Source organism: Myripristis murdjan, chromosome 22 (genome assembly GCF_902150065.1).
Source record: "Myripristis murdjan chromosome 22, fMyrMur1.1, whole genome shotgun sequence".
NCBI lineage: Eukaryota > Metazoa > Chordata > Actinopteri > Holocentriformes > Holocentridae > Myripristis > Myripristis murdjan.
Genome location: NC_044001.1, coordinates 17,456,526 through 17,478,417, shown reverse-complemented (window position 1 = coordinate 17,478,417; position 21,892 = coordinate 17,456,526). Strand labels below are relative to the sequence as shown.

The 21,892-nt window shown below is 41.3% G+C and overlaps 5 protein-coding genes across 7 annotated transcripts in view; 4 read left to right on the top strand and 1 right to left on the bottom strand.

The window, feature by feature from the left end:
• Positions 1-21,892, top strand: part of LOC115354312 (inositol-tetrakisphosphate 1-kinase-like) — a 578,973-nt gene that overhangs the window by 434,693 nt on the left and 122,388 nt on the right. The window lies entirely within an intron of this gene.
• serpina10b (serpin peptidase inhibitor, clade A (alpha-1 antiproteinase, antitrypsin), member 10b) lies at positions 373-2,063 on the top strand. The gene is made up of 4 exons (XM_030044673.1): positions 373-970; positions 1,089-1,359; positions 1,469-1,616; positions 1,723-2,063. Exons 1-4 carry the CDS (start codon positions 373-375, stop codon positions 1,912-1,914), a joined length of 1,209 nt encoding a protein of 402 aa, XP_029900533.1. The 3' UTR covers positions 1,915-2,063.
• ddx24 (DEAD (Asp-Glu-Ala-Asp) box helicase 24) lies at positions 2,678-7,429 on the top strand. The gene is made up of 9 exons (XM_030044643.1): positions 2,678-2,809; positions 3,029-3,900; positions 4,016-4,447; positions 4,536-4,689; positions 4,776-5,285; positions 5,964-6,039; positions 6,598-6,786; positions 6,879-7,008; positions 7,091-7,429. Exons 2-9 carry the CDS (start codon positions 3,033-3,035, stop codon positions 7,336-7,338), a joined length of 2,607 nt encoding a protein of 868 aa, XP_029900503.1. The 5' UTR covers positions 2,678-2,809; positions 3,029-3,032; the 3' UTR covers positions 7,339-7,429.
• Positions 7,341-9,862, bottom strand: LOC115354321 (ubiquitin thioesterase OTUB2). Of its 2 annotated transcripts, XM_030044667.1 has the most exons (6): positions 9,685-9,862; positions 9,516-9,596; positions 9,271-9,389; positions 9,067-9,151; positions 7,949-8,137; positions 7,341-7,802 (listed from the first exon to the last, which is right to left on the bottom strand). In XM_030044667.1, exons 2-6 carry the CDS (start codon positions 9,594-9,596, stop codon positions 7,551-7,553), a joined length of 726 nt encoding a protein of 241 aa, XP_029900527.1. In that variant the 5' UTR covers positions 9,685-9,862; the 3' UTR covers positions 7,341-7,550. The 2 variants fall into 2 exon arrangements, with proteins under 2 accessions (XP_029900527.1, XP_029900526.1); XM_030044666.1 differs by lacking the exon at positions 9,685-9,862 and having other exon boundaries at positions 9,516-9,614.
• On the top strand, positions 9,296-21,539 carry LOC115354309 (ankyrin repeat and SOCS box protein 2-like). Of its 2 annotated transcripts, none has more exons than XM_030044649.1 (10): positions 9,296-9,406; positions 11,799-11,936; positions 16,167-16,394; positions 18,877-19,046; positions 19,219-19,374; positions 19,477-19,722; positions 19,811-19,982; positions 20,160-20,763; positions 20,857-21,010; positions 21,114-21,539. In XM_030044649.1, exons 2-10 carry the CDS (start codon positions 11,899-11,901, stop codon positions 21,242-21,244), a joined length of 1,899 nt encoding a protein of 632 aa, XP_029900509.1. In that variant the 5' UTR covers positions 9,296-9,406; positions 11,799-11,898; the 3' UTR covers positions 21,245-21,539. The 2 variants fall into 2 exon arrangements, with proteins under 2 accessions (XP_029900509.1, XP_029900508.1); XM_030044648.1 differs by having other exon boundaries at positions 9,377-9,470.

The following is a 21,892-nucleotide window of genomic DNA, read 5'->3' as shown; positions in this document are numbered from 1 at the left end:
ATCAACACAGCAGCATTTAAGTTATGGTTAATATGTAACTTTTAGAGCACACTTGCACTTTGTTTCCCCAAATAACAGATTGAGCTTCCGAACATATCTTCTTGTTACTCGAGTTGAATGGTACGTATGTCTGTTGCTATTTATTGTCAAAAAATGTATTTCATTCTCAGCTGCCTAAAGAGTATTAAATGTAAGTTATTTCAGTGGGTTCACTTTAAATGTGCTTGAAAAATGTACTTTATGTCAATTAAGCGATGCTCATCCTGTACTGCTTTTGTGATTGACTGAAAAACTGAACTATGCTTCCTTAACACCTTTTAATAAACATAATTCATTGTTTTCAGGTTGGGTGAAACCTTTGCAAAGAAAATTATGGTGTTACAGACATTGAAGATGGGATTTATTTCCATTGCAACTTTCATGTGCATCCTGGGCACTGTCCACCAAACCCGCTCTGCCACCATCAGAAACCTTACCCACAAAAATATGGACTTTGCCATGAACTTTTACAGAAAAATATCCAGTAATCATGATGAGAACATCTTTTTCTCACCGATGAGCATCTCCACCACTTTTGCTGCCCTTTCTATGGGTTCTAGTGGTGTCACACAACAGGAAATACTGAAGGGGCTCAGTCTGGACAAGCTGGAGCAGGCCGCCGACCCAGAACTCATTCCCAAACTTTTCCAACAGCTTCATGGCAACATCACACACAATGGATCACTGAATCTGGACCAGAGCACATCATTCTTTGTTTGCCAACAGTTTGAGGTACAGAAGACGTTTGAAGACCAAATCAAGATGTTTTTTGATGCGGACATCAAGCCTGTGGACTTTACAGACACAACAGAGACGATCAGCATCATTAATGAGTACATCCAGAACAAGACGAGGGACAAAGTGACAGATATGATAAGCACCTTGGATGCACTGACCCAGCTCATGCTGATCAACACAGTTTTCTTCCAGGGTAAGTCTGTTTAGCAGTTAACTTCCACATTCCAGATGCTTTAAACACTGATGCCTCCCTTGTGTGTTTTCTCTTTTGACCCTGCATTATTAAACAGACTTTGTTATTCCTTCCACAGAAGAATGGCAGGCACCTTTTGACCCCAGTCACACACAAAATGAAGCCTTCTACATTGACAATTATAATGTTGTCCATGTGCCGATGATGTTTCAAGAAGGTAAGTTCTACACAGCGGATATTCCTCTTGGTGCCAAAGTGCTGAAACTGCCATACCAGGAAGGTGTCGCCATGCTGATCCTGCTACCCAACAAAGGCACTGACTACACCCTAATCGATTCTGAGATCAATGCTTCAAGATTCCTCTCCTGGATCAAACATCTTAAAAAAGTGTAAGTACACGGATGATCATCACCTGAAAAAAAGTATGTTTACCACCTGAGAAGCACACTGTAAATGATCTGTTCAGTATGAAGGCCCACCGGATGTTTTTGTTTTTAGGAAAGTGGAGGTCCACATGCCCAAATTTAAGCTGGAGCAGTCCTATTCCCTGCACGATCTCTTACCAGATTTAGGTGTTGTCAGTGTCTTCAGTAATTCAGCCAATTTGACCCGAATGAGTATGAACAAAGCCCTCAAAGTGTCTGAGGTTAGTCTCGGGGTTATGTTTACTGTGCTATTTTTAAGCATATGAAATACTCACTCATTACTAGACTGAACAGGTGGTAAATTAACTTCCTCTGCGCAAACACCAGGTGCTGCACAAGGCAGTGATTGATGTGGATGAGAGCGGGACCACTGCAGCAGCTGGCACAACAACTGGCATTGTGGCCTACTCTTTACCACGGACCTTCTACATCAACAGACCGTTCTTCTTCTTCATCTATCATGAAAACACCAACTCTTTGCTGTTCATGGGAAGGGTGACAGACCCCACCAAAAACTAGCAGTGATGCCTACACTGCTCTAGTTCATGCTTACACACAGTATTTGCTCAAATGACAAACATGCTGGATATTTGTACCTGTGTACAAATATCCAAATATTGGACAAATATTGTAAATGTGTCTGGAATACAAATGAATTAAAACACCTGACCGAAGGGTTTTCACACATTTTTCATTGAAATATTTGTGATGGTTCACTACTGATTGCCTGCTAAGGGATTCCTAAAATAATAAAGATTCTTCAGTGTTATGCCTTTACTTTCAACATCATTTAATCTCTCTAATATTTACATTCATGAAACATGCAACAGCTGGCATGAAACCAGTGTAGTGCCACAGTGGTTTACTTTTCCCATTAATAAGTAGTAAAATAAACTATAATACCACCACAGCAACCAATCAAACACGTGTTACTGGTTGTGATAACACCTGGGATCGAAGATGGTGAAGATGAAAATGGCATCAGTTGAACACTCTTAGGGTTAAACTTGTCACCAGTTAGATTTTGATTGTGAAAAAGCAGTAAATATGCCTAATTAACAATGTTATTAACATTATTAATAAAGATCATTTGACTCTTAGGATCATTTTCATAACAGAATGAAAGTGGGAATACCGCAAACTGTGAGGTTTAAAAAAAGAATGAAACAGATTGTTTAGCGGATTACTGCTGAGATTAATAAGGTTATAACGCTGCTTTATAATGTAATAAGCAATGTGTCATTTGGCTTTTCACCCCGCAGGACGCAGGGTTGCTCAGCCTTGTTGTCTGCTGTGTGCTAATAAAGTTTCTCCAACCACGTGATCACAACCGTAATGGCTGCGTCCTCGTGTCATGCGTGAATGTAGTGGTAGTGACCACAGTTCAATATTTCAAGAACCGGCGAAGATCAAAGTAAGAATACATGCCATTTTTCTAGTGGTTACTTTTATTGTTCTTCTTGAATCGACGCAACCAACATCCGCTGGTGTGTCACTTAGTTTTTATTAACGATTTGGTCGCCTCGGCTCACAGTGGCTAACTTTAGCTCATGTTGTGGAGCCACTTACGATCGTAACTTGAATAAAATACCACCGACATAACCCGGTAATGTGTATCCATGCCGTTTTGTAGGACGATGAAGACAAAAAACATGAAGGTGAAAAACAAGCGGCTGTCATCGAGGCTGCAGAAATCAGGCAAGAGGGGCATCCATGTGAGAGGCAAGTGGAAAGCAGTGGAGCTGGACCCCAGCCTCTTCTCCGAGGAGGGCATGGGGGATCTGGTGTGTTTTGAAGAGCTGACAGATTACCGTCTGATAGACACCGAGAAGGCTGCAATCAAAGCTGCCAAAGAGCTCAAAAAGGAAAAGAAAAAGGCTAAGAAACGAAAAACAAGCGAGGCAGAGGGGGGCGAAGGGGAGGAGAGCACACCTGAAACACCTAAGAAACCAGAAAAAAAGAAGAGGAAGAAGAAGAAAAATCAGAAGTTGTGTGCAGAGGAATCAACCAAAGCAGACAAACTCGCTGATGATGAAGTGAAATGTGAGGAGACAGCGACTGATCAGGAGAGAGGAGAGGATTTGGCCTCTAAAGATGATTCGAAAGATTCAGCCGTGTCTTCTGAAATGGATTCCCGGGCGCAATCACAGAGTTCAAAGAAGAATGACAAAAAGAAGAAAATGAGGAAAAAGAAGCAGAGGGCAGAAAAAGACACAGCCGCCAAGGCACAGCCAGAGCAGGGGGCATCACCAGATCCTGAGCAACCTTTAAAAGACAAAGTGACAAAACTCGCCAAAAAGCAGGCAAAGAACTGGACAAATGCTGCCCTGTCTGGTTCTGATGAGAAAAACGCTGATGTGAGTGCGTGGAAGGGCCTGTTTGTTCCCTCTCCAGTGTTAAAGGCACTGAGCAGCCTGGGATTTGGTTCCCCCACCCCTATCCAAGCCCTGGCTTTACCCTCAGCTATCAGAGACCACATGGATATCGTGGGGGCAGCTGAGACAGGTAAGATTAAGTTGTGTATATGTCAAGAATATGTCCTGCACTGTCTAAATGTTTGTCGTTTTCAACTCATCCCGCTTTTCTATCATCGAAGCTAATGTGTGTGCTGTAATTACAGGAAGTGGTAAGACTCTGTCATTCGGTATCCCCATGATCCACACCATCCTGGAGTGGAAGAAGAGCTCTGAAACACATGCAGATGACCAGACTGAGTCAATCACAAAGGTGGAGAGTTTATACCTCCCAGATGTGAACGAGTCTTCAAAGGAAGATAATGGAGAAAGAGAGACTGAGGAAGCAGAAGGTGAAGGTGTTACAGATGAACACCAAGTTGACACGGATGACGAAGATGCCAGCGAGGATGACGATCAAAGGCTTGGATGTGTAAAAGTGATTGAAAATACCGAGTTTGACTTTGATACAGCTGCTGACGGAGTAGAAACATCTGCCGCTGCTAAGAGTCAGCCTCTGCTTGGGCTGGTTCTGACCCCAACCAGGGAGCTGGCTGTTCAGGTCAAGCACCATATTGATGCTGTCGCAAAATTCACTGGTAAGTCATTGATCAGATCATGTTGTGGCTTCAGAGTCTCATATAGGCTTACTGTATGTATGTCAAGCTACATTTAACTTCTTTGTAGATATAAGAACAGCTATAGTGGTGGGTGGAATGGCACAACAGAAACAGAGACGGATGCTGAAGCGCCGGCCAGAGATCATTATTGCCACTCCAGGACGCCTGTGGGACTTGATCAAGGAGAGGCACCCGCATCTGCTGAACCTGAGACAGCTCAAGTAAATCACGATTCACTTCACTGTTCATTTTCAAGCAAACAGTTTCTGAAAATTACAGCTTTGCATGTGGTTTTGTTACTCTACAGGTGCCTTGTCATTGACGAAGCAGATCGCATGGTAGAAAGAGGTCACTTTGCGGAGCTGGAGAGTCTGCTGGAGATGCTCAACACCATTCACTTCAATCCCATGAGGCAAATATTTGTGTTCTCCGCCACCTTGACCATGGCCCACAGCTTACCCACCCGCCTCTTGCAAAAAAAGAAGAATTTGGACCAGAGGAGCAAGTTGGAAATTCTCATGGAGAAAGTAGGGATGAAGTCCAAACCCAAAGTCATTGACCTAACCCGGAAGGAGGCAACTGTGGAGACCCTGACCGAGACAAAGATCCACTGTGAAAAGGACGAGAAGGACTTCTTCCTCTATTACTTCTTGCTCCAGTACCCTGGGCGCACCATGGTGTTCGCTAACAGTATAGACTGTATCAAGAGGCTGAACTCTCTGCTGGTTATCCTGGACTGTACTCCACTGCCTCTTCATGCCAACATGCACCAGAAACAGCGGCTAAAAAACCTGGAGAGGTTTGCTGAGAGGGAAAGGTGAGTCATACACACAGTCGTGCAGCTGCAGTCTGGAAATGTTTGCCTCGGATTTAAATGGTCATCATATACCTGTAATTAAACAAATATTAAGTGCAGGGTTTTATTTAGCATTCATGAAGGCTCTTCATATGTAGTTTGACCCCAGACACTTCTGTTACTGATCAAGTGCAAATTTGCATGTGGACTACAGGAAGAATAGTGGCTGTTTTCACTGTAGCCAATGGATATCCCAATAAAATAAACTGGTCATCGTCAGTCTCTCCAGAAATTGATAGTTTCGCAATCACAATGTTTAATGAAGGTTCAACAATATCCTGCAATATTTGCTGGAATATTTTTTAAGAATTATAAAATGTTCCCAAGGTGTTCAAGCACAACAGGGCACTTAATTGACTTTGACTCCTACCATGACTATGACTCTTCTCATTGTTTGTATACTACAATCAACCACCCACTAGTGGAGGTTTTTTATTAGAAAGGAGATGGGTGGTCCTGTGCTTTTCCCCAGGAAAGCACAGAAGGAAAAAACACAAAATCAAACATTTTTGTCACACAGCAGGTCTGGAAAATCTTGAGTCATTACATGTTTTAATATAGCCATGTAATCTTTTTCCAAAATACTCATCTTTATAGTGTTGGACTGCACTGACAATTGAACTTCTTTACTGTTTACAGTTGTGTTCTACTGACAACTGATGTGGCAGCAAGAGGACTAGATATCCCCAATGTCCAACATGTTATTCACTACCAGGTAGGCATTTCAGCAACTGTCCCTTGTATTGACCATCTGACAACTAGCTAATTCAATGACATTCATCAAGTACTTTTCATTACGTTACCAAGATTATAAATGTGAAGACACAATGAAAGGTCCAAATGCTATTCCAAATGTGCACAAAAGTCTAGTGCCATAAAACTGAGGAACTGAGATATTTTACTGTGAAGTTGATGAGCAAAATTTTGGTTACTGACTGACAGTCTTTCATTTCTTTTGGATTTTTTTTTTATGTTTATCATGAAAGTAGAGAGGCTTTAAACCACACCTTTGAGTTCCAAGAATATGGAACACAGTATGAAGTAAATTTTTCACTCAGACACTTCAAATTGATTTACTTATTGGCATTCAAGTTTATGCAGTATGCTAAAAACAGACTGGGATTATATGCGGTCTACTGCTTTGCATAGTTCTGGCTCCCTACAGAAGTGTTAGAGCAGCTGTTCTAGATGCTATAAAGCCCTAAGATTGTTAAAAGTGCAGCTTGCATAAAAAGCCCCTATATTTACAAGAACTTCCTACTTTGAATTCCAGGTTCCAAGGACATCTGAGACCTATGTCCACAGGAGCGGCCGAACTGCGAGAGCCACCAAAGAGGGTCTCAGCTTGCTCTTAGTCAGTCCTGATGACATGATGAACTTAAAAAAAATCTACAGGACTCTTGGTAAGGATGAGGAGCTTCCCATGTTCCCTGTACAGACCAAATGCATGGAAGCCATTAAGGTGAGATCCATCAAGATTGAATCTTGTCTTAATTTGCCATTACATGTTTTTTCTCCCTTAAATGAATATAATATTAATTTCTACCTTCTCAGGAGCGGGTAAACTTGGCCAGGAAGATTGAGAAGGTCGAGTTCCATAACAGCAGGGAAAAGCAGCACAACGCCTGGATCAGACAAGCAGCAGAAGCCCTAGAAGTGGACGTGGATGATGATCTTCTCCTTGGTAAGACCACCTTTAGCCCCAGCAGTAACAACCTCTTACACGCTAAAATACATAAGACTGATCATGCCATCTATGTTCTCAGGCAGAGCAAGGGACGAGGAAGGCGACCAACAACAACAGAAGATGGTAAAAGGGATGAAGAAGCATTTGAAGCATTTGATCTCCCAGCCTGTGTTCAAGAATGTGATAAAGACCAAGTACCCTACCCAGATGGGAAAGCTCTCCCTGCCGCAGATGCCTCTTGCAGGGGTGGAAAGTGCCCTGACCAGTGTCTCAGCACAGAGGGAAAAACAGAAACAGAGGCACAAGAAAAAACAGCAGCACAAGTGACATGTTGAGTAAATCTGTATTAAATAAGGCAATATGTGACACAATTTTTTAATTAATAGTACAATGTTTTCACATAAAATCATTTAAAAATATCAAAGTCTTTGGATATTTTTTTGGCAGTTCAAACTTACTTTGCCTGATGTTGAAACACTGCATGGTCTTTATAAAGAGCTATTTTTATCAACCTTCATTAAAACTCATTTGGCATTTCATCAACTGCTCGGCAGTAATCCTGAGGTGAGCGCAGCCCTAGTGGATCGTTGGTCGGGATGAGGATAGAGAATGTCATAGTGTGCATTTTGGTAGAGGAGGTGCAGGGTGGGTTGAGCACCCTCTGGAATGATGTGGTGAGCCAAGCACTGTTCATCACCCTCCATGGAAACTATATGGATGCTAACATCCAGGGCCTGCGACAGAGCCAGGATATCCACATGATCACACTCCATCGCCATGGTCTCAACTTCCTGAATAAAAACAATATTTGCATTATTTAGCCTAGTAGTCATAAAACAACACAGCACCTTCCAGACCAGTTGTCTGAAAATGCCAACAGGGGTGACAGATGCTCTGCTTTTCTGTCACTAGAGGGCAGCAACACATTGATACTAACTTGTTTGCAGTAGACTTGCAGATTTGGTGCCTCTACAAAGTTGCAGAAAAAGTCTGCATGGTTTTGCAGGTGAGCTGAGGTGAGCAGCCTGAGATACTGCACCACACTGTCAGAGGTAGTCTGTTCGTTGAAGAGCCTGAGCAGCATGTCCTGGTCATCACCCTGGATTTGTTCCACAACATCTAGGAACTTAAAGAGAACACACACACTTAAGCATTTTAGTTTTCATTCTTTGCTCCTTCTGAGATCTTAATGTAAGACCTCATACACATATTTGTAAGCTCTTTTTCAACCTCGGTTGTCCTTTTTTGGTTTTAGAACACCCTAAAATGATAATTACACCCACACTACTCACCACTGTATATATGCTGTACATACAGATTTAGTCTATGAGGCATGAAATGGTGACCTTAAGAAGCTAGATATGTGCCATTTTGCCATCAGGGTTGCCAGCACTGTTTTGCACAGGACATAGGCTTACATCTTTTTATATCCATAAAGTGGCCATCGGTATCAAATCACTTATACTCAATTAGAAAAATCCTACTGATTTACCTTGATGTGATTAAAACATGTTTATCACTTTCAGCTTACTGTACATGATCTTCACACCACATCCTGTTGAGTGCTCAGATATGTCCTGTGCAGTTCCTATGGGGCACACCTCATTTCTGTCTCAGAGAAATATTTAATTGACCTGTACATTATGACAGCCTCCTTTGTCCTGTGCTTTTAACTTGACATGTGGTGCATCAAAACATATTACTTTTGTGGGGACAGCCCAAGATGAGGGACTTATAGAGAACTCTGATGGCCTAATTTGGAATGATGGTGTTTACACATACCATAGTTTATCTGTTAGTTCCTAGATTATTAAGTGTTGTTTATGCCTCATTAGTAAATTGTTTTCATTATGTCTTTGTGCTTCTGTAACTAAGTTGGGCCGATTTTGTACCACTGCATGTCTTGAGTAGCCTCTTCTCTCGTTTGTCACATTTATTTATTTCAAAATGTCCTGCTCATGTCTGATTAACCTTAAAGGACGTTATTCTTAATTGACCTACGTGGTTACACTTTTTATAATTGTGTGTTTTGAATAGGAAATAATGTTTATTCACTGTTTTCAGATGATCTTTGAAGGAGCTTTCATCAAATCCCGCACAAGTTACATCTGTCCCACTCTTCACGATAGCGTCCTTGAATCTGAAATGGAAACCAGTAAACAAGGCAACCTTATTATCTCTTCCACTGCAGCGCTTCATCAAGACCCATCTGACAAGTCACTGTAGGTGGGGCTAACGGCAGTAATGGGGATGACTGACCTCCGCAAAGCCTTGGCGTTTCGCACGATCGATTCCAAGTGTGCAAAGCAGAAGGCTCTGTAGAAGCAGTTTCCATCACCACGGACTTTTCTCACGGCCGAAAACTGTCTGCTTAAATCCTGACAAACAACAACAAGTATGATTACTGTGCACCCGTCCCGCTGAGTTAAATGGGATGACTATATGACCACCTGCAGCATGTATGTACCATAGACACAGAGCTACATCCCCGCTTAATAGCCTACATTATATTTAGCACCCGGCGTCTGCTCAGGAAATAGCGAAGAAATGTCTTCTCTGCAGGAAACAAGCCGGGACGCCTCCATCTGCCGAGAAACCACCATTAGAACTGGCGAGATAACGCTTTCAGTTTTGTCGCTGACATAGCCCACCACACTGACATGACATACTCACAAGCGTTTCGCTGACTTATTCTGGACTTTTCCAAGACATGCTTCAGGCCCACAACAGGCTAAGGCTGAGGTAACAACCTAACAAAAAGTAATTACAATCTACACGGTGGGCCACATGAACGTTAATGTTGCTTTGTTTCAAAACATTCCAGCGTTGTTTAATTTTCTGACAACCGGATATTTTGTAATGGCCACGTGCCTGTCTTAAAGGGCCAGTACGGCGCGTGGCCAGTTTTGTCTGCACGCATTACTAGCATAGCCTCGCGCATGTAAACACTGACTTTGCCTGTTATTTTTTAAAAATCTACTAACATGCAAATGACATGACTGGGATGTCTCCTGACCTGAAGACGGCACCTTTAAACATGCAGAAATTTGCAGTAATGACACTAGCCTCACAGACCAGACAAGTGCAGCTGGATGACAGTTTCAGAGCAACAATTAAGACTTTAGTGACAGCGGTCAGCAAGACGGTTGAACCTAGAAGGTTGAACGTAGGTTAGTTTTGCTGCTTTAGTCAAAGTTCATGGGCTTACTAGTCATACTATCGACTAATAACTGTGTGTTCGTTTGTGCAAGCGAGACCTACAGTGTTACAGTTCATTTAAACTGGTTAATTTAAACCCACGGCGTTTTGTTAAAGGACTATAAACAGGCTTAATGACTGTTTTGATGCCCACAACCGATATTACACAATAGGCAACATATTCTTAGTTGATTACAGGTTTCACGTTTGCTGTCCTAAACATGTGATGCAGGTTTTTGTTGGGAAAATCTTTTTTGTGTGTTATTTGTACAGTGTAGTAGTAGAATTGCAGTAGTAGAATGCCACACAGATTTGTTGCATTTAAGGCATTGCTTCGTTGCTTCATGTACTTTTGTGCTGGAGCTTTGACGCTGATATATAAAGTTTACAGCAGTGTCAGTAGTGTGCCTCTGCTCTGCCAAAAGAAGTTTCATCTTTCTTGGTCCGGTAGTGCAGGGAAGTCTTTAAGTTGGTCCTGGAATAAACAGAGTAGGGCAGACATGAACTGATTGTGTCATTAGAATGGAACAGACATGAGCCGATACATTGTATCAGAATCAGAATGGCTTTATTTCGCATGATTTCTTATGTTGCCAAAGCATCATACTATCATTAAGAACTGATGTGACATGTACAGTAATACAAAGGACAATGTAATAACATTTGTATATTAAACATTTACATGAACGGTGGAGGGGGAAAAGCATATATATATACATAACATACATATACACATATGTGTGTATAGAGAAACAGAGATTTAGTCTTTATACAACACTGTGCCTCTATTTAAAAGCAACAAAAGTAGCAGTTGAAAACGTTGAGTATGAAGTAGATGTCTCACTCTTCCCGCTTCCGACTGACTTTACTTGAACTTTTGAGTTGTGTTTTACTGTTGATGTTTTTCGATGATCCACTCTCTTTTATGTCTGCTAAATCTGTCCCACTTGTCACTGCAGAACCAGATTCCATCAGTGTTTTTGCTCTCTTTTCTGTGTCTGCCTTGTCCAGAATGTATTCCTGGAATTGCAGAGAGGGCTAATTAAGAGTCAGGCATAGGGATGTGAATTATTTAAATGTTGGTAAAACCAACCAGTCCCTGAAAATATTACCTTCACCATGTCCATCATCATCAATAGGTTCATGTCTTCTAGAGGTCCATAGGTTTGTAAATGGCACAGCTGCCCAAGGTTTCTGATAGCAATAAGCAAGCTTCCAAGTTCTTCAGTCTGAATGGTAATGACATGTTTGAGAATATTTCTATCCAATACCTAAATCTGCAAATTAGCTCAAGCCATTTTGAAGTTAAATTCTTTAAACCATACCTGCCGCCTGGACTGGCCTTGATCCATCAGCAGGTTCATCTCCTTCTGCTTGTTCTTTTCACTGAGTCTGTCCCACTGAATTTGGCGTTCAGACAGTTCTTTGTTGGTAATCTGTCATAGAAAGATTTAAAAAATGTAGTAAACTGTTGATCGTGGATCAGAGTCACTCATCCAGTCATTATCCATTGTAAAAAGCATTGAAGCACTGAATGTCTTTGTGTCTGGCTGTCTGACCAGCTTGTTTGTGTTGTGCTCCTGCTTCAGAGTCTCCAGTTGTCGCTGGCCCTGCTCCAGCTCTGCCACCAGCTGCTCCACACGCTGCACCAGGTTCCGGTGGGTGGTGGACAGAGTCTTGTGGCGCCGAATGATAGGCATAACTAAAGAATCTGAACTATGCTCAAGGTAATCTGAAAGAAATTATGCAGTTTGTTACTGTTCATATGCAGTGTAGTTAAGTGATTAAGATGAGCAGGCCCAACGATCAGGACAGGCTCATATAGAGTTTCATTCATAGAATGAGTTAAAACTCAGAATGAACTTACTCTCGGGGAGATAATCCAGTATTTCCATCAGGTAGGCTTCATAGATTTTGTATTTTGCCACTCTCTCCTTTAAATCTTTATGCCTGTACAGTAAGATATGGTCAGGCTAGGGTGAAGTGACCAAAAAAACAATGTCTTCATATGAAGGCTAAGTTTATACGTCTCACCTGATTTGAAGTTTTTTCAGCATCTCTGTCAGATCTTCTATCTCTCTCTGCTTCAAAATGTTCTGTTCCCGTGTGACCTGATACTTCTTCAGAGCCCGACATCGCTTCACTTCGTTGTCATTAACAAACTTCTCAAATTTCTTCGCTTTCTCTTTGGTCTGGATAAAAATACAAACCCCAAGGGCATCTGAATCAAAACAGTGACTTACATACATATCAGGTAACATCAGTGACTGAAATCTACACCACAAGGATGCTTTATTCACTTTGTTTTCTAAGCCAGTGCTGTTTTCTGTGCTTTCTTCTTAATTACTGATCACAGAATAGCAATGTCTGCTTGAATATACATTGAGGGTGATGTGTGCAGCTCACCTCCTGTTGTTTTATTTCCAGTTTAGACCTTCTCTGAGCCAGGGCCTGTATGTGGCCCTTAAACTCTTGTCGTGTCCGTGCTAGTCGGCTGTCAACCCCGTCCAACTCGATCTGCTTCTTCAGGACCAGGGTCTTTTGCAAGGTGTCCACTCCTGCCTCTAGGATTCTGCTTGCAGTCTAGGTATAAAATAACTATTCAGCTGCATGAAAACCTAAACACCTCCTGCGTACCAAAGGCATTTAAAATGTCACAAGTCACAACATGCTGATATATTAAGACCAAGAACAAGTTGATAGCCAAACTTTTATCATGGAGTAACAGTTGTTATTCACTCTCTTACCTCTGTTATAACAGGGATATGATTGACATTTTCTTCCCTTCTATATTTGAGTAGAAAATTGTTTGTTAGTGACAATAATGCATTGTCAAATTGCAGGACTGAAAGTTATTAAACTGAAGTAAAACTAGACTAAGTTGTCAAAACCAGCTGAAGGAATTTGGATGAGGCTATGTTGGTCTACATATAAAGATATCATCCAGTGTATAAAAAAAAGCACAGGCCTACCTGGTGTCCTCCAACTGCGTTACAAAAATGTTTTTCACTCTATTCTCCATGGTCAGCTTTAGACGAGGGTCGTGTTTATTTAAGAAAGGAAGAGTAACATTCTCCATGCTTCTCGGTTGGCAACTTTATTTTCCAAGTGTCCTGAAAAGTAAACAGCAGCGTTCAACTCCTGAAAATTATTCACAGCTTGGTTATAACTTCCACATTCAGACGACTCAAAAAGACGACAAGGGTCTTTCCGGGTGTTTTCCTGGAATTGTGTTACTGTTGCCTGGGAACCAGAGGCTAGGCAGCAGGGAATGCACGGGATCGTTTCTTCGTTGTCATAGCAACTTCCAGGGAGGCGTTCTATGTCATTGACAGAGTGCGAAGCATAGAGATGAGATCTATAGAAACCTGAGAGGAGGAAAAAACCAAGACCACTCACTCTGTCACTGTTTCCAGGAACCAGAAACGAGGTTGTGCAGCGAACCAGAGTCTGGTCTCAGCTGCTGAATGTATAAATCTAAACTTGCTGACTTTGCGCTCCTACAAAGTCCAACAGGGGTTAGAGCCGACCTTTGCCAAAAGATAAAGCCCATGAAGGTTTTTATGCAGACTGTTAAGTTGCGGGGAGGAGGTGCCTTTATGCAGACACAACCATGTAGATTTTATACAGTTCTCACAGTTCACTGCATTTGGATTTGATAATATAAACAATGTCAGGTGATATGGGTTCATTAGCCTCATCTCACAGCTTTACACCATGCCCTTATGAACTTCCATTTTCATGCTAAGCTTTAAAGTCAACATCAATGGAAAACCATAGTCCATAAGGGTTTATTCTGCAATTCTACTTTTGATGCTGGGTAGGTGTACGGCTGTAGATATCTTATGTTCATAATATTTAAGTTATTTAAGTTATATGCAAAGAAGGTCAAATGTTACTTCTTTTTTTTTTAACATCAGGTCTATATCAGATGTGGTGCCAGATATCTGGTAAGAGGTACATGCTTGTGCAGTTTCTACCTGAAGCAGGGGAGTGCATGAGTAAGGATTGATGTCAACTTTTTTTTTTTATCACTGAATGAATCTCCTAAGTAGAATCTTTGTTGAAAACAGCGGACAAAGAACCACGGCTATATCAAGAAATCTGAGTAAGGTATTGCAAAACTTTGTTTTCTGTCCCACAGAGCAAGCACATTCTTTTCACGTAATTCCACCAGTTGTGGGCCAGAGACGTTATCATGAGCACTCCAGCTTGCAAAGGGTTGATTCACGTATCAGTTTTTTATTTGAGCAACACTCTAAAAATAACAAATTCGTCCACAAACAGAAATTAATTATACTTTCAAATCAGTCACTGAGTGTCATTGCACTGCATTCCATTCACTTTTAGCCAAGCTGGTACAACGCTGTTTGGCAGCTGATGTTGGAGATTCCCACCAGCATGTGAACGCACCAGAGGACATGTAGACTTTTCAAATCAAAGTAGGCATTTAACTCACTTTTTCAGTGCAGTGATAAAGTTGCAAAATTAAGTAAAGACATTAACCTGAGCAGCATGCTCACTGTGATGGATTAGTCTTGTGTTGAAATAAATGTAAATTAATGGCTCTCTGCCAAGTTGCTACATTTCATCAAGTTATTTCATATATTTCACTTTTATTTAACAATAATTCTACATTCCTGTGATTGAACTGGAAATACAAAATAGTAGCTGTAAGTAAACATCTTTATAACCTGATGATAAATAAATAATTTTACCAGTGCCTCATGAACCTTTCTGACATTGGCATCAAATGATCAAATCCCCCTTTCAGGGCAGGTTACAGTTTGTTTTAGCTGTCAGTCGCTGATGTTGTGATGCTCACAAATTTGGTAAGAGCTTCGCAGAGTGTGAAGGCTAGTTCCTGCGGCTGTAGAGAGGTATGTTGAAGGACTTGTTCTTGTCAGGCAAACTCCGAACACCCGTTCATTGTTGTGTGGTGCACATAGCAAGCACAGACTCATCGCCAATTTACATGCACAAGACACTTTCCTTAAGCACTTCCAAGGAAGCAAATGTGAAACCACCGTCAACTCTAAAAGCAGTCTTGTTGCATTTTCAAGCAAGATCACAGCCTGTATGACTGTTGGATATTGTCAAGCGATCATTATTATCATTAAATGTGAAGACCTTTTATGACAGAAGAGTATAAGACAGCATTTTTCATCTCATCAAGCTGTATAAAAACATTAAACTGCGTTAAAGCTACTTTGGTCTGTGGGGATGAGAAACATTTCTCTGAAATAGAACAAGCAGGCACAGGTGAGTTGAAGTCATTTATATATAGAACTACAAAAATATCAATCTGTAGATTTAGCTCTGCCAAGCTTTGCTAGTATACTACTGTGCTACTTCCCATCGCTACATCAGCATGCTTCTTAGACAGAAATAGTATGGCTAAAGCAGAATTTCAAACCAAACAATAGCTGCTGTGTCAACTCATTTATTATCTTAGGTTTTGTCTGTCACTCCTATATGTGTGTACATTTCATCTTTTAAAAAAAAAAAAAAAAAAGTTTTTTCGTGAATATTTCAATGACATGAGTCATAGGTGAATAAAAGTATATAACAGTGAAACTCTAACTCAAGTTCTGTGTAACTGTAACACTATCGTACTGCATTACTCACAATAACACTGCACAAGAGCTCACATCAGTGCAGCCTTTTGAGCTGCAGAGTCAAGTGGAACCAAACAAAGTTGAACATGCCCTTAAAAGGCATCTATTCTCATTGCTGGAGTAGCTGCTCTCTGTTGTCTGGCAGTGCAGCTTTCAGTTCTTCTAAATCAGCCAGGTCCCTAAATCATATGACTGTGTGTGTGCAGTATGCTCCGTCCTCTGAGACATTTTTCTTTATTTTGGGCCCTTTTAAAACAATTTCTGATGCTTTGTGCTTACTGATATGACAAGTGATGTATTTTAGTTCTTGCGTTTTTTTTTGTTTTTTTTTTTTTTTAGGTCCTTGTTTGCCAAATCATCAGTCTTGTCACTGGGCTATGAGGACAACAGCAACACACTCCCGAATGTCTGGGTGCTTGGATGTGGCTACAGATCTCCCTCTGTGATGCTCTCAGCCAGCAGATCCATGACACTACACCAAAGACTGAATCCTGGCATTAAAGACAGGCCTGCCACTCACTGCCAGAGTCTCCCACCCTCAGCCAACATGACAGTAAACCTGTTCAGGTGAGCAAACACCACATTATTCAGGCTGATGATATTTGGTGATAATACTTTGTTTGAAGCATTAGGTTTTCAAGAGTCTCCTTTTCCATAAAGCATGTCTTGTAACCAGTATATACAGCATGCACAAGAACCGTTTGTGGAAATAGAGCATTTTAGTGTAAAACAATCCCTGAGTGAATTTAAGCATTTCTCTGACGCAAATTTGAAGTCAGCCACTCTATATTGTTGCAAGGTGTGGTTTACTCATTAGTACATTTTTATAGATTGCATGATTAAAATCAAGACATGTCATGGTCATTGCTCAGCATAATGATATGTATGCACTTCTCATACTGAGACATGTGCTTGACCAGGATCAGAGCTTGTTTTTGTTTTTGTTTTTGTTTGAAAACAGGGAATTCAGGGAATCTGTCTACAAAATACATTAAATTTGATCAGTGTTTCTCTCTCTCTCACTCCCTCTAAGGAATGTGAGAAAACAATGAGATGAGAACAATGAGAAATAAAAAAAAAAAAAAAAAAAAAAAAAAAATCCCAGGTGTTTGAATCAATATATACCCACATAGCTTGCTCACTAGCGCCACCAAGTATGGAGTGCCTAACATGTCCCAAAAAAAAAAAAAATTATATATTAAAAAAATAGATTTTTTTTTTAATGTGTGCAGATTTTCACGGTTTTGAGCTAATACTAGGATTGATTTCGCATTTGCAGCTAAATTCATAGATTTTCTCAGCTTTATTTCTTTTAAATGTCTGAACCATTCTTCAACTTTTTAGTCAAAAAGGAAAAACTACTCATGCATATCACAAAAGAAAAATGCTATTTTTTTGCTTGTTTTAATTGTTTTATTTGATATCTTTGTGTTCAGCACTCCTTCTAGTGAATGCCACTGTTGAAGCACAGCCTTTTCCTTCACACTACTATTTATTAAAAGACAAAAGACATGTATGTTAGGTTTTACAGCTTAATATAGAAATCATACATTTATTAAACATGTAATAGGCTAACTCTTCACACATTGTTGAAAAAAGATGGAAAAACTTTGAAGACATTTGTTGATACATTTTGACTCAAATGTGCAGGAATGTCTGCTGTTTGGCTTAAATACCAGAAAATTTGAACCTTACATTTGGCACAACACACTGATAAGGTTTGTTTTGAACACTTGTAAGAAGCCAGTGGGGAGAGGGTTGAAGATTACATTTAAATGAAGTGACTCACACTTAAGTTTTTTGAGGCAAGATGAATAAAATTATGACTTTTTTGGTGAAACTGTTGCCATGCAGACACACACCAGGAAGGGCAGTCCCCCTGGCCAGTTAGGGTTAATCTAGTTGTCCTCTCAGGAGGCCTGTAGGCCACTTACACCTCTCCTACATCTAGGTTTGCAGTAGGGTACTCATTCAGTATGTAGTGAGCTATAGCCTAAGTGGTAAATTCAGACTATTGATCTGAATTACAGTGTTTCCCTTAGGCCAAAATCAATATGAGATGTGTACAGCCCTAATCCAACAGATACATAGTGTGGTTGACTCTTGTCATGAACGGTGACCTTACAGAAGTGGGCTACTTAGCGCCATCTTTATGACTCAATTATTTGCATTTTTCTGTCATATTTGCATTTCATAATTGTATGTATTTGTATAATAGGAATCTTTTAAAACATTTCGTATAGGATGACTACATTCATTCAGTTAGTCATTTATTTAATTAATGTATTTATTTATGGCTATTTGTTCCCCATAACGTAGTCTTTCAGTCCTTTCGGATTAAATTTACAGGCTAGACGCAACGAAAGACAGCTGGGCCTGCGCTCCATAATCTTGAATGCTGTTTGCCTTATCTCTGGATGCCGGTGTCTCTTGACATATATGGATAGACCGGCCACCCTCCTGCCTGACAATACAGTCCCAAAATAATCTGAGAGCGCACAGCTGAGCCCCCCGCCCGGCCGTGCTGCCCCGCCACCCCTGCAGCACTATACATATACACAGTCAATACCTCAGTGAGCAGCACCACCAATCATGACGAAATTCAGCTATTCCGACTATTTATCGCAATTTCGCAATACCGGGAGTAAGAGTAATACCGTTGTAACGAGAGCGCCTGGCGACAGGAGGAGGCGTCACAGGCAGAGCGACGTAACGTCAGCGGCGGAGTGAGTCTTTTGTTGCCTTTGACTCGGGGAGATTTTACTACATAGCCCGTGCATGGGGTCTCCTGTGTCAATGTATCGGAAATAATGTGGAGGATAAAAAGCATTTGATCTGACTGTGAGCCCAGTCAATTGTCTTAAACGTTGGACCAAACAAAATTCAGCTTATAAATAGCCTACCAGCGTAATTATCTATATTGGTCTATACTGATCTATACTCCCAAGGCTGCATTCCTTGATACTATTGCCTTCAGTCAGCATAAACTGCCCGTTGATGCCTTCAAAGTGCATTTAAATATGTCTGCATTAATTATACTGTTTTTAAGGGATGATGATCCAGTAGTCTCTGCCATTAGGAGAGGGGATGTAAAGGCTGTCAGAGATCTGGCAGCATCTGCTCCACACAGCCTGATGAGGGAGAACAAAGATGGATGGACACCTTTGCATAATGCTGCCTATTGTGGAGAGCCCGACTGCATGAAGACACTACTTAACGGTAAACACTGAAAGCTTCACTCTGGGTCTCTCAGCCGGAGCGCAGTGCCTATGTTGAGCGAAAAACAGATTGAGTCTATGTGACTGCATGGCAAAGAAAACATACTATTTAGGATTTGCAACATGTGACTTAACCATTTTTTTGTGTGTAACTTGTATATGTTCTGCTCTAGCCCATCCAGGTTTAGTAGACAAACGCACCCTACAGGAACAGACAGCGCTGCTTTTTGCCGTTTCTTGTGAACATTTGTCTTGTGCACGGTGCCTTCTGGAGGCAGGCGCTGACCCCGACATCAGCAGCAAAAATAAGGAAACTCCTTTATATAAAGGTACTACTAAATTATTACTAAATAAATTATGAAACATATAAAACATACATAATTTAAACAATAGTGACTTTGTGTCTGTGGCTATCATGCCTGGTACTGCAGCCTGTGAACTGGAGAACGTGGATATGGTGAGCCTCGTTCTTTCGTATGGTGCTACTGTGAACCAGCGGTGTGGCCAGGGCTGGACAGCCCTGCATGAGGCGGTATCCAAGAACAACACAGAAATCTGTGAAATGCTCCTAAGAGCTGGGGCCACAATCAATCCACCCAACATCTACAGTATCACACCACTCACTGTAGCAGCTCAGAGAGGACAGCTGAAGGTGCTATGTTACCTTATTGGAAAAGGTATGGTCACACTGTTTCCACACAGAAATGTAATTGTTGCTGATCCCACTAACAGCAAGTGAAAGTGTGGACGCATGCTTTTGTGTAGGTGCTGATGTGAACATGCAGACATGTGATGGTGCCACAGCACTGTATGAGGCAAGTAAAAATGGCCACAGGGAAATAGTGGCCATACTCCTGACTAAAAATGCAGATGCCAACAAAGCCACTAACTGTGGACTGCTACCTCTGCATATCGCTGCCCAGAATGGACACCATGAGTAAGTTATTATGGTTTGGTATTTAGGTGCTCATTTATTGCAATAAACATTTATTTGTTATAACATTTGTGTGCAAGTACAGTTTTGTTGTTTCAGTGTAATATCATTGAATCACAAGTGCATTTGTGTTTATCTTTTATCTATTTTGTGTCATTTCCATCCTCACACTGTGTACAGGATTGTATCCCTGCTGGTTCCAGTGACGAGTCGAGCCAGGCTTCGCCACAGTTGGATCAGCCCCCTCCACCTGGCAGCAGAGCACAACAGACACACAGTGGCAGCTGTGCTGCTCAAGACAGGTGCAGATGTCAATGCCACACTCTCTCACAGTCACTCCATCCAGTATGCTGATCGACGCACAACAGCCCTCTTCTTTGCTGTTGCCAGTGGCGGCACCAAGACAGCAGAAGTGCTACTGAAAGCAGGCGCTAGTCTGAGCCTGGACCCAGTCGACCCATTACTGATGGCTGTGAGGCAGGGCAGTGTCAGCACTGTCTCTTTACTGATGGAGAATGGAGCTGATATCAATGCCAATATCCCATCTTATCCCACTACATTCCCAGGTGTTATTGCACTTTGCATGAATAACATACCTCTACTCAAGTGCCTTTTGGACAATGGGTGCAATCCCCTGGCCTGCTTTACCTGTGCATATGGCAGTGCCCTCCACCCAGCCTCTCCAGGATCCCACATAAGTATTGCTGGTGATGATGGATATACTGCACATGATGTTGGCATACCTCCTTTAACCTCCACAGAGCCATCGCCAAGGGTGACACAGGTGGGATAAATAAGCATTTCATGTTAACTCAAATACTTATATTCTTTGTAATGTAGGTTTTATTAAGTTGTATTGTGTTCTTTTGGTTGTCAGTTTTGCGAGTGGCTTTCGACATCAGCAGTATGTAACTGGGCTGGACCTATCATAGACTTGCTGCTGGAGCATGTTGGTCATGTTCAGTTGTGTGCCAGGCTCACTGAACTGCTTGACAGTCAAGATGAATGGCTGGCTGTAAAAAGGAAGTCAAGTGAGTACAAACCTCATCCCTTACTAGCTTACATCTCTCTCACTTTCTCTCCGTCACACAGACATACAAACAAGACAAATGACCATCTTCCTTGTCCTTCTAGTGTCACCTCGCCCACTGCTACACCTATGCAGACTGAGGATTCGTACCCAGCTGGGAAGAAACAGACTGAAATCTCTCACAAGCTTACCTCTACCAGACAGGCTGATCAGATACCTGAGCCTGACCAGCTGAGTCCAAGAGCCTGGAGTCTGCCAGTGATGCAGACAGTTTTCAGAGACATGAATTAATCTTTTTTTTATTCTTCATTTTGGGCGCTGAGGCTGTAAATCTTGTTATCTCAAAGAAAATTCTCTCTGTGAGTGTTTTTGTAAGATATCTTAATGTGACATGGAATATAATTTATGTGTGTTGTGACTACAAGGTTCTTAAATCTGTCCTTCAGGCTGCTTAAATCTTTTTTGTCTTGTTGAAAACAAACAAGGTTCAGTGAGAAGTGAAAATGCTCTAAGGCCAAAAAAGACTTTTAGAGGGGAGTTGAATCACTTTATTTATTTAAAAATAAATGTCATGTTGCAAATGTGCCTATCAGACATTATTTTGACAAAGAAAAAGCAATCTATGTCCGACATTCTATTCTCGTAATTGAAAGAGGAAACTAAAACAGGACTTAATTCATTTGGGTCCTCAGAGAGAGCCTGCATGCTCTCTGGAAACCGTCCCTGTAACTTACTCACTGTCATTTCTTGGAAACTGGATGGCATCAGACTGTCACAAAAATGAAATTGAAGTGCAATTTCGTCCTTCAGATTTAAACAACCAAAATGTTTTCGAGAATTCCAATAAGTGCTTGAGAAAGTGTGCCATCTTAAACTGCTGAAA

Coding starts and splice junctions, on each gene's coding strand:
- ddx24 (XM_030044643.1), top strand. CDS start 3,033: ATGAAGACAAAAAACATGAAGGTGAAAAACAAGCGGCTGTCATCGAGG. Junction 5,286..5,963: donor AGGTTTGCTGAGAGGGAAAG/GTGAGTCATACA, acceptor TACTGTTTACAG/TTGTGTTCTACTGACAACTG. Junction 6,787..6,878: donor AATGCATGGAAGCCATTAAG/GTGAGATCCATC, acceptor CTACCTTCTCAG/GAGCGGGTAAACTTGGCCAG.
- serpina10b (XM_030044673.1), top strand. CDS start 373: ATGGTGTTACAGACATTGAAGATGGGATTTATTTCCATTGCAACTTTC. Junction 971..1,088: donor CAACACAGTTTTCTTCCAGG/GTAAGTCTGTTT, acceptor TTCCTTCCACAG/AAGAATGGCAGGCACCTTTT. Junction 1,617..1,722: donor AAGCCCTCAAAGTGTCTGAG/GTTAGTCTCGGG, acceptor CGCAAACACCAG/GTGCTGCACAAGGCAGTGAT.
- LOC115354309 (XM_030044648.1), top strand. Junction 19,375..19,476: donor GGAAACTCCTTTATATAAAG/GTACTACTAAAT, acceptor CTGGTACTGCAG/CCTGTGAACTGGAGAACGTG. Junction 20,764..20,856: donor CATCGCCAAGGGTGACACAG/GTGGGATAAATA, acceptor TTTGGTTGTCAG/TTTTGCGAGTGGCTTTCGAC.
- LOC115354321 (XM_030044666.1), bottom strand. CDS start 9,614: ATGGTGGTTTCTCGGCAGATGGAGGCGTCCCGGCTTGTTTCCTGCAGA. Junction 9,390..9,515: donor CGCCGGGTGCTAAATATAAT/GTAGGCTATTAA, acceptor GTTGTTTGTCAG/GATTTAAGCAGACAGTTTTC. Junction 7,803..7,948: donor TGCAAGTCTACTGCAAACAA/GTTAGTATCAAT, acceptor GTTTTTATTCAG/GAAGTTGAGACCATGGCGAT.